The sequence below is a fragment of the Chanodichthys erythropterus genome, chromosome 10 (genome assembly GCF_024489055.1).
Source record: "Chanodichthys erythropterus isolate Z2021 chromosome 10, ASM2448905v1, whole genome shotgun sequence".
In the NCBI taxonomy this organism is placed as follows: Eukaryota; Metazoa; Chordata; class Actinopteri; order Cypriniformes; family Xenocyprididae; genus Chanodichthys; species Chanodichthys erythropterus.
In genome coordinates this window covers 25,400,294-25,415,509 of record NC_090230.1, presented here as the reverse complement: position 1 = coordinate 25,415,509, position 15,216 = coordinate 25,400,294, and the positions used below count along the sequence as shown (strand labels likewise).

At 37.1% G+C, this 15,216-nt stretch overlaps 1 protein-coding gene across 1 annotated transcript in view; it reads right to left on the bottom strand.

The window, feature by feature from the left end:
• The window catches only part of LOC137028216 (uncharacterized), a 41,260-nt gene that overhangs the window by 17,799 nt on the left and 8,245 nt on the right, over positions 1–15,216 (bottom strand). Inside the window, exons 6-9 of the mRNA XM_067396987.1 lie at positions 15,148–15,164; positions 14,868–14,970; positions 14,635–14,778; positions 4,933–5,250 (exon numbers count right to left, since the gene is read on the bottom strand). Coding sequence (XP_067253088.1) covers positions 4,933–5,250; positions 14,635–14,778; positions 14,868–14,970; positions 15,148–15,164 — 582 coding nt within the window. The remainder of the gene's footprint in view (positions 1–4,932; positions 5,251–14,634; positions 14,779–14,867; positions 14,971–15,147; positions 15,165–15,216) is intronic.

The following is a 15,216-nucleotide window of genomic DNA, read 5'->3' as shown; positions in this document are numbered from 1 at the left end:
ACGATTCTGCATGCTCTCTGCCATACCTGTTTGCCATTGTTTGACCATTGCCTGTCTTACTACGAACTATGTTTAATAAAAGCCTGCAGATGGATCTTACCTTGAGTCCCACCTCATTACAATTTTAGTGAACCAACATCTCCAAGACAATTTAACTTTTTCAATCTTAAGCCCACACCATTCTCCCCTTCAAGGAAAGTCTTCCCATGCAGGATATTGAACGTTTTCTTCTGATGAGAGATAATTGAGCATATGTGTGTGAAGAAACATTATATATAGTGTTAAAAGGTATTTTGGCTTTAATATTTGTATGTTGTGGTAACCGTTAATTAACTTGAGGCGTGCTGTATTGTGAATACAGTCATGTCTATCAATACCCTTCAGTCGTGACTTATTCACAATACAGCACAGCTCCAGTACCTTATTAACTGCATAATGTTTTATTTTCCTCCAGGTAGCGCTCAACATAATAAATGTACTAGAAATAAAACATGGAGAGACTCTTGAACCTCTGAGTGAAAACACTTTATTGATAAAGGCAAGTAAATACATATGGCAAATAGCAGTATCAAAGTGAGTATATCTTTATCAAGACGTTCAGATCGGATGCCTGTTGTCGGGTTTTCTGCTCTGACTGAGATCTGTCCATCAGGAAGTTCAGCACAGTTACAGAGGGAAGGTATCAATTCCAGGTGAGGATCTTTTGGGATTGCCTCTGTGGTATGACTGTGTTGAATGCCGAGCAATAATCAATAAATAGCATTCTCACATGTGTCCTTACCCTCCAAATGTGGTTTGCACACCAGACAAAATGGATATCTTTTGACAAAATCTGGTGTTCAGGGCTGGATTTGATATTTCTGATGTGAGGATTCCATCCAATCTAACAACATAAAATAACATGAAAGCATGGATCTGTCCTGTATTGTCTCAACAGTTCAGGCTGCTGCTGGTGGTGTAATCCCAGCTAACAGAATTTTGTTATAGAATATTTATAGAACATTCTTATAAGTGTTAGTTCTTATTTTGGACACTAGATGGCACTGTAGTTAATAGTGGGATGTTATATTTTATTTGATGAAATTTAAGGGTCATGGTCTGGAGCCCCAGACATGACATGCAGGAAAAAAAAAAAAATAGTTGGCTAAATCATGCGCACAATTTAATAATTCATTCCCTTGATTTGCTAAAACATGCGCATGGTACTTGAAGTGCGATCATCTTCTGTTGGCGATAGGCGCATACTCCACATGATCCTCCTCTTTATGATCCTGTCAAAAACACAATAAATGCATGTCCTTGATGTTTGTTTCCTGATGCTTTTTTTAATGCTTGCAAAATAATAGTTACTATAAAAATGTATTCCAGTACAGATGGCACATAGACAGAATTGTGTTGATTTCCCAAAAGCATTGTACGAATTGCAAAAACTCTGAAGATTTGGACTGTGATGTCATCAACTGACACAGGAAGTACTTCATCAGTGGCTCATTGTGAACACTGAAAATACTAACTAATGTTGATCTGTTACTCTTTAGTTATACATGGTAGAATGAGTCTCGTGATTATTATGGCATATGTTTCTAATCTTATGGCTTTTATACATAACTAATATGCTTCTGTTTTGTGTTTTTGTCTGTATAATGATCATTCGCACAAGTGCACTCACTGCTGAAATGACACACAGACACACAACATGAATCTTACCAATTTCTGTGCTTTTCTTTTGTGGAAAATCGCCTCGGCGTAAGTGATTTCTTCTTCACGAGTCTCAACTGTGAAGATATAATAAATAGATTAATTAAAACAGCAAAACTCATTGTTGATAACTAGATCTGATTCTTTACAACATATATGTTAAGGCTGTCAAAGTTTACGTGTTAATGCATTCATTGCTACATTACATTAAAAGATAAATTCGCTTTGACCTTCACTCAAAGATCAACAGATCAATGAGGCCTACACACAACCTGTGCTGACAGAAAACAAGTTTGAATCCCATATTTGATAATAATATAGCATAAAGAGAAAATTATAAGCACATTTTTGGAGGCCATCATTTTTGAGCAGGAACACCGTAAGTGTAACAAGTACAAAAACTATATTTTGGGTGAAAGTTGTTATACCCTGTTAGAGCAAAGTCAGTGAGTTTAAGTACAATATGATAACATTAAATAGCATTTTTAGGAAAAAGAAAATCCAACACAACATGAGGGTTTAAAGGAACTACACTATTAAAGCATATTATTATTTGTTATATCACTTATTACTTTTGCTAATTCAACAGCCATTTATAATTTGGCACTTGCCTTCTTGATCAGTTTTTCTACATTTCTTGCAGATGCAGAAGATCCCGACTGCAGCAACAATCAACAGAGATCCAGCGGCGGCAGCAGAGATCAGGCCTGTCATAGACACTGTAGAGAGAGACGGTCATTAGTGTGATAGTGAACATCATTTTGCTGCTTTACAGTTAAATTAATTTCAGAGAACCTAATTTATTTCATTGTTTTTCAGTAAAAATCAAGTTGTTTTTTTGTTTTTCTCAGGCTGAAAGGCAGCAGAGGAGGTGATGGTGTATGTATATTAATATGATAAACAATCTGAGGTATGCTGACGACACAACTCTGAAAACAAAGGAAGATACTGAACATCTGCTGAGGAAACGCAAGAGAAAAAAGTCAAATGATGGGACTAGAACTGAACATGAGGAAGAACAAGATCATGTCAACTGATGACACTGAAAAATTTGAAAAGTTTGAAAGGAAAGATCCCTGGAAAAGGATATCATGACTGGGAAGATTGAGGGTAAAAGGTCCAGAAGAAGATCTCCAGTGAGATACAATTACAATGACGACTGGAGGATCTCATCAGACTAGTGCAAAACCAAATCCTTTTTAATTCTTTAGTCAATCAAATCACAAAGACTCAAATCTGAACTGATATGGGACATGAAAACAACATGTACATAAATAATCCATATCCATATGTTTATGTAAAAACAAAAGAAGTAAATAAACAGTAATATCAGCACTGACATCAACTAATATCAGCACTGCCGTACCTGAACATGTGTGACAGAGGTGAGTGATGTCCAGATGTTGAGTCTGGTTGCTGATGGGATTGTTCAGCACACAGCTGTAGGTGTTTTTATCCTGATATTCCACCTCCAGAGGTAGAGAGAGACTGATGCTGAGATCAGACCCATTGATGCTGGACAATAAACTGTTTCCTTTGTACCAGGAGAGAGTCACATGACTCACATTCACAGCTGAACACACCAATGAACATGATGATGATGATGAAGAACATTGTGAAGAGTTTCTGCTGATGACAGGAACAGACAGACGAGCTGAAAAACATGAGAGAATAAAGATAAATGAGAAAGAATGAAGATAGGAACCAAGATGATCAAGTAGAGCATTTAAACACAATCTTACAGAGAATGTTAAATATAAACCTCCTATTAAAGGCGCCCTAGAATTGAAAATTGAGCCAGTATTAAAGTCTGGAGCAGCACAGCCGAATCATCAGACTTTATGCAGGTAAGCAAGCAAGAACAATAGTGAAAAATGGCAGATGGAGCAATAATAACTGACATGATCCATGATATCATGATATTTTTAGAGATTTTTGTAAATTGTCTTTCTAAATGTTTCGTTAGCATGTTGCTAATGTACTGTTAAATGTGCTTAAAGTTACCATTGTTTATTATTGTATTCATGGAGACAAGAGTCGTCGCTATTTTCATTTTTAAACACTTGCAGTCTGTATAATTCATAAACACATCTTCATTCTTTATAAATCTCTCCAACAGTGTGTAATGTTAGCTTTAGCCACGGAGCACCATCAAACTCATTCAGAATCACATGTAAACATCCAAATAAATACTATACTTACATGATCGGATGACGAACACTTTGTAAAGATCCATTTTGAGGGTTATATTAGCTGTGTGAACTTTGTTTATGCAATGTATTATAGAGCTGCGAGCTCGGGGGCGGGGAGCGCGAGCATTTAAAGGGGACACGCACAGAATCGGCGCATTTTTAATAATGCCCCAAAATAGGCAGTTAAAAATTTGAATAATAAAAAATCTATGGGGTATTTTGAGCTGAAACTTCACAGATACATTCAGGGGACACCTTAGACTTATATTACATCTTGTGAAAAAGGGGTTCTAGGGCACCTTCAATGTAAAACAAATTAGGAAAATTAGTCATTTTAACAAACAAAAACACATGTTTACTTATTTATTTATGATTGAAAATTATATATTTTTAAAGTCACCATTTTGGTAAATAGCGTTTCATTTAGTTGTGCTCTTGATCCTTGAGCTTTCTAAATTTTTTTTTTTTTTATCCGCTCAGATCTTGATACATGTCATTGAATTGCAACGCATTTGAATTGCAGTTGATGTTTCAGTGGCTGACAATGAATTTAAATGGGAATAAAGTTCTCAGCTGAAACATAGCTGAAACTTTTGAAATAAAATAATTACTTACAATTGACATAAAAGAACTGTTTAAATAAAATAATTATTTATTTGGTTGAATTAATAAAATAAGCCACATTAGGTTACATGAACAATAACTTTGGTATTGAAAACTATTGAATGTAAGTTCAAATAACTACATTTGTCAAGCTGAAAGTACTTAAAATTCTAAGTAAGTTAAACTTAAATAACTAAGTTGAGTGAACAAAAAAAAAAAACATTTTACAGGGAACATTTGTACTGAAAACTTAAAAAAGTAAGTTCACCTTACTAGTTAATCCACCTTAACTTTATATGTTCAAACAACATTAATTTTGGCAAGTTGAACATACTTAATATTCTACGTAAAGACAACTTAACTGAGTCAGTGCAAAAAGTTAAGTTGAGTGAATGTTTTTTTTTTATTTTTTTTTTTTTTTACAGTGTATTTAACTCACCAGAGACAACGAGAATGAAACTCCTTCTCACATAGTTGAGCTGTAGTTGATAATGTCCATCATGTTCAGTTGTGGTGTTAGTGATGGTCAGAGATCCAGTTTGATTGTTCAGTTTCAGTTTGTCTCTGAATCTCCCATCAATAACATCATCATATACAGTGAAGCTGTCGTTCTGTTTATTGATTTCAGCTATTAAAGTGTTTTCAAACCTCCACTGAATCACTTCATCATCCTTCATTTCAGTAAGATCAGAGTTTAGAGTGACTAAATCTCTTTTATTCACAAACACATACTTCTCATCATAATCACCAAACACACCTGAAGAACAGAGTTTTTCACAGATTAAAATCACTTGATGTTGGTTTGATGAAGCTTCACTAAAACACTTTTAGTCATTCAAATGTAAAGTGAATAATATTCTGCAGCAGTACAAAGACAAAAGATGTTGAATGAAAAAAGAAATAGATTTATGTATTGAACATTAACTAACAAAGACACTTTTATCTGTAACATATTTGTTCTGTTTAGGTTTAGTTTTCTCTCTGTTTGCTCTGTTTCCATTTGCCTGTGTTCTCAATCATTACCCAGCAAACATCTGGACGTTTAATGACCATTGAAAAGACGTCCCACCGACACATCCCGTCATGGTTGAAAAATAGTTTCAAAATGAAATTTGAACGGACGTCTATGACTTTACCTTTTTAATTAAATAATTAATTAATTATTAGATATTGAACTACACATCGCTTAAAGTCAAAGTAACAATTATACATGCAACCCCAGAATTAAAGACATGTAAACGTATCTGAACGCATTTTTAGGAAATGTTCTGTGTTACATAATTTTACCGATTAATGCCGTCCTACTGTGACTATTTTTGGCCAGGTACACAATGTTGCCATCGGACCAATGTTTGCTGGAGTGTTAATTAATGCCAGACCTGATTCTGTTCTTGGAACTATCTCCCTGTCATCCATTATCGTGCATGTTATGTGGTTGTGTTTCTCCCCATGATTCTCCTGTGTATTGTGTGCATCATTAGATTAAAGACTGTTCTTTGAGTTATTTCCTGAGTCGTGCGCTTCACTACAGCCACCATCGCTGACATTAACAGTTAAAGTTAATCTTCTCTAAGTAAATTAACCAGCAATTTATCACATGGTACTAGAACAGAAACAACTGAAACCATAAAAACACTTTAAAACTCACCATCCAGACGCCACAAACTGAGCAAAAGTAATTTGAGAAACATTTTCTTCATCGGTTCACTGAAAAATCCACAATAGTAACTTTTTAAAATGTCTGAAAACATTTAGATTGACCTGAAACACATGACTGAACTGTGATATTTATCTAGTTGGGTGTGAATCCTCCCCCACCCTCAGTTTCCGCTCACACATTCGTCTACGTTAACATCATGAAAATCAACAAGCTTTTTCTGATCTTACATTTTCTAATGAATTCTGGCCCTGAACAAAAACTAATAGCAGAAGTGTGAAATATTGGATTAGATATCTCACAGCAGAAACTCGAGCTTTAAATGAACTCTCCTGGGAGTATATGTGAAACCACACTCAAGAGTAAAGTGGTAAAATAAGAGTGTTCGTCACCGGAGCTCACACTGCACCTGCATCCTACGTCATAACCTCGGACGCCACTCTCTTGTGAATGCACATATGACGGTTAGCGGAAGCTAGAGATTACAGGTTATAAAGTTTTAAATATGGATATTTTTCTTATACAAACACATTGCTTCACTTCAGAAGGCCTTTATTTACCCCCTGGAGCCGTGTGGACTTCTTTTGTAATGGATGGGTGCAATTATTTAGACTTCAATTTTTGGGGCACCATCCACTCCCATTATAAAGCATGGATTACCCTGGACATTATTTAATATAACTCAGAATATATCTGTCTGAGGGAAGAATGTCATATACACCTAGGATGGCTTGAGGGTGAGTAAATCATGGGGTAATTTTCATTTTTGGGTGAACTAACCCTTTAATTTAACACTGGCGTTTTTGCTGTGCTGTATCTACTGTGTTATTTAGTGCTGTGAGCTCTCAATCATATGTGACCTCTGACCTATGGCTCTTATTTGACTGTTGATGGTTTTTATTTCTGTGTACTTTATATTTATTTCTGTGGACTTTATTTCAGTGTAAAGATGTTTTGTGTGGAGTGGAAGATTGTGAGCTTTTTATTTGCAGGAGAGAAAATGAAGAAACACTTCAGCCACAAACTGCTGACACGCGAATAAACCACAAACATCCAGCAGAAGCCATTTACCCACTTGACAGATCAAACCAGACACACTGATGTTTGTACAGATAAAATAAAGAGAAAAAAAACAGTGCGTATATTTGACTCAATAGCCAGTAAATCACATTTATAATGTTTTCATCTGTTGTTACAACAAAATTCAATATAACATGAAATCATTCATTTAGAGAAATATCATTTGGTTACCAGAAAGTTTGGGTCTTGGGAAAATTTGATGTGAAATGCTTTTGATGGCAGACTTTGGTATTTTGGTGAATCTGAGAAAAATAACTCTTTTAAAACTCTAGTTGAGTTTACCTTTGTCATTTCATCTGAAGAAACTGAGAAGTGTAGATTTGATACCAAAGTGTAGAAGTCATTTTTGATAGCAATCTTTCTTTTGAAAACCACATTTCTAGTGTTTGTAAAACCACTTTTTTCCATCTTAAAAATGTTTCTAAATTACAACAAATGCTCCCAATGTCAGATGCAGAAAAGTGAATTAATGTGTTCATGACCTCAAGGCTAGATTATTGTAACGCTTTACTGGGCGGTTGTCCCGCAGACCTAATAAACAAACTCCAGAAACTAGAGTTCTTACTAGATCCGGGAACTTCACATAACGTCCAATGTTCTTGTTACATCGGAAGAGGAATGGTATTTAACCTAATATTAGTCTGTGTCTTGTTCTTATCCCGAGGTTACCGTAGTCAGACGGATCTGGTCTGTGTCCAGATCTGCACATAAGGATGACCACAACAGCCCTGAATGCCAGCAGAGACCATGACAACTAGACAAGCCTTAGAGACAGACCGCCTGTGAAGACCTCGTCGACTAGACAGCCGTCGGCACAGATCCTCAGCAAAGACCACGAGAACCAGACAAGTCCTCTGCACAGACCCTTTGACCAGCTTCATCTCCTCCCTCCATATGCCGGCACAATGTATCCCAATCTTCAAGCAGAAGGAGCTAGATAAAATATCATAATCACATCATGTTCATTCATCTGGCCAGAGGAGACCCGACTAAACCTGGTTTCTACCAAGGTTTTTGTTTCTTTTCTCTGTCACCTGATGATATTTGGGATCTTTGCTGCTGTCACCTCTGAATTCTTAGTTGGGGGCACTTAATATTATTGACTAGAATGCACTGAGCTGGATGATGACATCTCTGTTTTGCTTTATAGCTGAACTGAACTCATTTCACAATTAATAAAATTAACCGAACTGAATCAATACTGGACTGACTTCAGCTGAACAATAGCACTTTTGTTCTGCTTTACATAACTGAATTCTGTTTGCATTATTGAATCTTTATTTTCTTAATTAAAAGCTACTTTGAAACAATATTGTATAAAGTGTTATAATAATAAAGGTGACATGACTTGACTTGAAGTGTAGAAGGTATATGTGAAATCGACGGGGCATGGAATGAGGTTATAGGACTTAGTTCGGCACTAGTCCACCTCATTTTATGGTGTACTCGCCAGGTAAGTATGGAGCCATTTTTGTGAGTAGGAGCCTTTGCGCAAGTTCCCCTCACTAAAGACTTAAAGTAGTAAGGGGGATGAGTCCATAGACATGTACTATCAAACTTGCTTTGGGGTAAAGCTTTCTGGTATTGAGTCGCCCAGGGCCTGACCCAGGTTAGGCAAGGGCATACTGCAGCCATTTTTGGTTACTCGGAAGCAGAGACTTCTTTCTGAGCAGTTATCTGTAAGACATAAGGGTTACGCACAGATGATTTGTACCCTTTCTCTGTGGAGAAACACTGGTATCACCTATGGTCCCACACTTAGGGTGTTCTGCGTCTAAAGACTACCTCAACAGACACCACCATCATGGGTTGGGGTGCTGTTTTAAATAGCCGTCTAGCTCAAGGCTGCAGGGAAGGTCCCACATCTGAGTCAATCATGTGATGGTCTGGCTGAAAACTTGGGAATAGTCCCCTGGACTCCAGATATGAGACTGATTTTAAATGTGGCTCTATAGCAGGGGCTTCACTTTCTGGTTTCATTTTCAGTTTCCTGAGGTCCCACACTTGGTGCATGTTGCTCTCTCACAAGACTATCATGATGGATGCCGGTCTTGGATGGCCACCCAGCTCACAGTCTTTGTGTATTCAGTCGGATCCGGGCTGTATTCAGATCAAATGGAAGATCTGTGCCTAGACATGACCACAACGCATCTCTGAAGTGTCAACAGAGATTGTGTCAACTAGACCATCCCCTGTGAAGGCCTCATCGACACGACACCCAGTGGCACAGATCCCCAACAAACCATTTCCATACCAGCGTGATGAATCCGATCTTCAACTAGATGGAACTGGATTAAATATTTTGACTGTTGCGATCTCAATCTGACTTATGACCTGTAACGCTGCCTGAATCATAATCATGCACTGTTCATTGTTGGCCAAAGGAGAACTGGCCCCCTGACTGAGCCTGGTTTCTCCCAAGGTTTTTTTCTCCATTCTGTCACCTGTTGGAGTTTAAGTTCCTTTCCGCTGTCGTCTTTTGGCTTGCTTAGTTGGGGACACTTGATATTCAACAATGTTTTTGATCTGTCTGCATTGACACCATTGTATGTCAACTGAGCTGGATGATGGCATGTTTTCTCCAGAGCCAATGTATAGATGAATTAACTAAATTAATAACTATTGATTTTTACAAAGGAATGAATCAATACTGAATTTACTTAAGCTGGGCAGTGACACCATTTTCTTTTAGAGCTGCTGTGCAGCCAAAATTATTTGTCAGTTATCACTGTAAAGCTGCTTTGACACAATCTGCATTGTAAAAAGTGATAGCGAATAAAGGTGACTTGACTCATCTAATATGGCATGAGGGCTGTATTTCTAGCATGAAAATACTTTTCCTACATTTGAAGGGCTAACATGTGTTGATCCAGACTGGTATAATATGTATAAATGTAGCAAAATGGAAACAATTGAAGCCATAAAAACACATTAAAAACTCACCAACTACCACAAACAGAACTAAAATTATTTGATTGGTTCACTGAAAAACCCATGTTAGCAACATTTGAAAACACTTGCTATGAAACACATCTGAACTGTGATATTTATCTGGTTGAATCCTCACTAAACTGGAATCAACCTACATCACAAGTTTTTTTTTTTCTTCTTATCAGAGGAAGTCATGAAAATGAACACGCTTCCGCTGCTCTTTAGAGTCAATTCTGGTCCTGCATAAGTGTTGGATTAGAGATCCAGATCTTACGGCGTGTTAGTGTTGAGTTGTCAGTCATATTTGACCTCTGAAACACAACAACAACAAAAAAAGAGTACAAATTTGTATTTGGCTGCCTGTGATGGTCTTTGAGTTCATAATGAGATCAAAATTAGTATCTTTGTGATTCTGAGCAAAATAACTCTTGTAGTGAATTAACTCAAAGGGGAAATAATAATAATTATTCATAAATCATTATGATTATTAATTATGAAAATGTAAATCAGTTAATCAGATTAACTGGATGTAGCTACATTAAGATTAATGTTACAATCAATTAACCTGTTTATCCAGTGACAATCAGTGTTGATTGTTTATTAATTATAATAAATGTTAATTTCCAGGTTATGGAAAAACAATGTTCTTATTGTACCATACTACTCAGAGCATGTAGTCAGGATCTAAATCACTTAAGAGGCAATTTATTAGCAGACGGAGTCAGAACCAAACATGTATTGTGCACAATCTTTATTAACTAACTCACAAACACACATAACATACACGCAGGTCACACACATACGTAGGTAAGAATGAGCCATGATAGAGTTGAACCGGAAGTGGAACCGGGAATGGAGCTATAGGAAAAAGTCAAAGGCAATCTGGAAAAGAATCATCAGTTTCCTCAGCAATAAAACACCTTTGCTGACAAAGGTAAAGTTTACAAATCAATACTAAATCGCTGTTTAGTGTTCAAATGTGCGATACTTGCAAGATGCCTTTAGGCCGAGGAGCATCGGATCTGCAGGCTGAGGAGAAATCTTGATGATTCGGTCTGAAGTTGTTTCCAGTATCTTCTGTGTTGGATGACGTACTATGAGCACATGGCTGGGTTGTAGGCCTTGGCCTGAAAAGGCCTGCAGCAAGAAGGGGGTCTCTTCTGTCATCCAAGAAGCAAGAAAGGAGAGAGGGAGTGCCATTGTTCACTGGCTTTTAACCTCTGGTCAAAATCACACCTCCTAGTTGTTGACCAATGAAGATGTTGTATTTCCTGGTGACAACACGCCTCCTGTCAGGGCTTTTACGACCGAGCAAGATCAACTGGCTGAGTTTTTGAAGAAGAACTATTAAAGATTCTTGTAATACTGATGTGTCGCACAGGTATGGACATACCGCATACACAAGCATTTAAATCTTCTCGATACGAACCCATAGACACTAAACATGGCATAATTGAACTTACCTTAAATGTATCATAAAACATGTGAATACAATGATTGTAATACAGCAACGGTAATAATTGATACCATTTCTTGGGGATGTGCATGTTCATTTATAGAACAGTCTGCCTATACATTAATGCAAGAGAGTCTGTGTTATGTGGGGATAATGCAGGAAAGATGCACGTTTAAGTGTGTCTGTTCTCTGCTCTCAATGTGGCAACCACATTCTTTAGTGCAATAAAACTTCTCGAGGGATGGGGGACAGGCCCCAGAGTGCTTTAAACAATTATTGGTTAACTATAACAAATAATTGTGTCTGATTTGTCTCAGTCTCACTCTTTTGAAACTCTGATCTTGTCTCAGTCTCACTCTTTTGAAACTTGTAAGGATGGATTTCACCAAGACTGAATTCAAGATTTCTATCCTGTAATAAAACAATAAAAACTCTCTAATCTGAAGCGAGGATCTGTGAGAAAGAGCATGTGACAAATACCCAGCTCAGCCTCCTCTCTTCCCCCCATGCTGAGTTCCTGACTCCTCACACCTTCTTCTTCCTCTCAGGCCATGTAGACCTCACAAATTTATGATCTTAGGTGTTTTAAGTCACTTCAATGTAAATGCGTCTGGTGCGGCTGGTAAGATGGTTTCACTCCCACATCAAAGAGCAAGAATAAAGATAACAGAGCCTGTTCTCCTGGTGTGGGAAATGCCCCAATCAACCATTTGTTTGATCCCCAAAAACCAGGCGTGTGACCATTTGGAGCACGAGAAAGGTCCGACAAAAGTTGCATGAATATTTGGGTGCTAAATGTTTACTGCTCTTTTGTTAAGATTTGGGTATTTAAAGGGACTTGGCAAACCACTCAAGGAAGAAATCTGTAATCAGAGCTTCCCGCACAACTGCTGTGTGTATCTCTCTATTTGCCAGGTATGCTGACTCTTTGAAATTCTTTTTAACATTTTGGTTTGAATTGTATTTTGTATTTTATGCTGATCGGTTGGGTGATGTATTCTGTTTTGATTATTCTTATTGATGTTTTATCCTGCCTGGCAAATTAATAAATGTTATTCTTGATTTATTCTGTATTAATCTTAAATTCATTATTTCTAGTAGATAAAAGCGAAGGTATTACCTCAAATCTGTGTTCAGGATTGTTCATACGGAAGGTTTGATGGATGGAGCATAGAGCACGTCAATTGAGTCCATTCTGATTTCTGACAATCACTGTCTTAAATAAGTTGCAGTTTTCGTAAATATATCAAAACTATGCTTTTTGTTACGAGTAAGCAGAGCGCGACCGACTTAAAGGTAGATATTTACCCTGCATCCAATGTTTAAGATCAGAACTGACGAGTTTGTGATCGGGAAGAGCATTTAATTCGGCCGAAATGACTCTTCTAAAGCGATACCGGGACTGCAGTGAACCAAATATTTGTAATTATAAGATAATCAGAAAAATCTAAGATCCAAATTTAAATACAACTAATCACGATCAGCTGTTGCATCGGACACATTTTGAAACTAAGAGTCACTTATAATTGGAGTCAGATTAAAACTATTCATGGAGTCAGATTTTTAATTAGACACAAAATTGTATTAAATTAAGATGATTTTTTCAGTGCCAGAGGACTTACACGCAAAGTACCTTCGACCAGACCACTAGACGCCGTCGTTGGGCTAGTGGGTGGAACTTTACAAACTCTAGTTGAAACACATGTGAGTTTACCTCGGTTTGTTCTTCTTGAGAAACTGTGAAGTGTAGAGGCCTCGATCAATTTCCTGCTATTCAGGTTAAGATACGATGAACTCACACAATAATCCTCATATTGTAACTCTTTACTACATATATAACAGTAAGAAGGATTAGAAAAATATACTGAAAAGACATTTTAGTGAACCAACATCTCCAAGACAATTTCTCCAAGACATAGACAGCAGCAGTAGTAAAGTGAGTATGCCTTTATCAAGATTTTCGAATCAGATGCCTGTTGTCGGGTTTCCTGCTCTGACTGACTGAGATCTGTCTGTCAGGAAGTTCAGCACCCAGTTACAGAGGGAAGGTGTCAGTCCAGAAACACACCTCATGCCACAGGAAAATCTGATAAAATAATCTGCAGAACCATCAAGATAATCAGGACATTACCTAGGATTGTCAAAAGGGGAGAAATCAGCCCAAAATCAGCCCGATTATCTTGTTGTGTGTACCCAGCATTACTTGTTACATAGTATTTGTCACATAATACTGAACACAGTGTCATCTAGAGGCTTTATCGAGTAAATAACGTGGGTGAGACACTAGATGGAGGTGTTGATCCTCAGATGAGACACAGAGACAAATCACATTTAAAGACTTTATTGTTGCCTGATGGAGGAAATGGAGCACTGATATGTTGTTCATGTGTTTCACTGTTTCAAAGTATATTATAATGTGTCCCGAATCAGTGTTTGCTAAGCTGTGGGGGAAGTTGTTTGTTTATTATTATGTATAGAAAAATAAAATTAATGTTCTTAATATTAATTTAAACATTTCCAAATAATGCTTTAATAATGTAAAGCTTTACATGTGGCACACTGCATATACAAAGTTAGTATTCCTCCAGAGGGCGCTCAACATAATGTATTAAAACATGGAGAGACTTTTGAAGCTCAGAGTGAGAAAACTTTATTGATAAAGACAAGCAAATACATATGACAGATGAACAGCAGTATTAGTAAAGTGAGATCTGTGTCTCTTTATTAATGTGTTTGTATCAGAGAGAAATATAAACAATAAAGCCTTACAAATAAGATTTAAAAAAAAAAATCTGACACTGAAAGAGAGAGAAGCTCAAATAATCATCAGTATTTATTACAACAAAAACACTAGAAGATCAAAATACACACTTGATGAATCTTTAAAGTTCAGCGTTCTGCTTTAGATTTCAATACTTCCTGAAAAAATGAACATATAAAGCCAATAATTATTAAATCTCACAAATATTAATATATGCAAAATCAGTTTGTGAGAAATGTCATCATCAATCATGTACCTGATGTGTGAATCTGAGCTTGATCTCGTTCAGCTCTTCTGGATCTGATGTCATAAACCAGAAAAATGACCGTAGCCACGCCCACCAGAGCAGAGAGGACCAATCGGATAACAGCTTCAGTAGGACCACAACAGTGGACAGAGTCTGAGGAATAAAAACATCAAACTGAGATCAGATCAGTCAATAAACACTAATATCAGCGCTGACATCAACTAATATCAGCACTGCCGTACCTGAACATGTGTGACAGAGGTGAGTGATGTCCAGATGTTGAGTCTGGTTGCTGATGGGATTGTTCAGCACACAGCTGTAGGTGTTTTTATCCTGATATTCCACCTCCAGAGGTAGAGAGAGACTGATGCTGAGATCAGACACACTGATGCTGGACAATAAACTGTTTCCTTTGTACCAGGAGAGAGTCACATGACTCACATTCACAGCTGAACACACCAATGAACATGATGATGATGATGATGATGATGAAGAACATTGTGAAGAGTTACTGCTGATGACAGGAACAGGCAGACGAGCTGAAAAACACAAGAGAATAAAGAGAAATATGAATAAATCTAATCAACAATC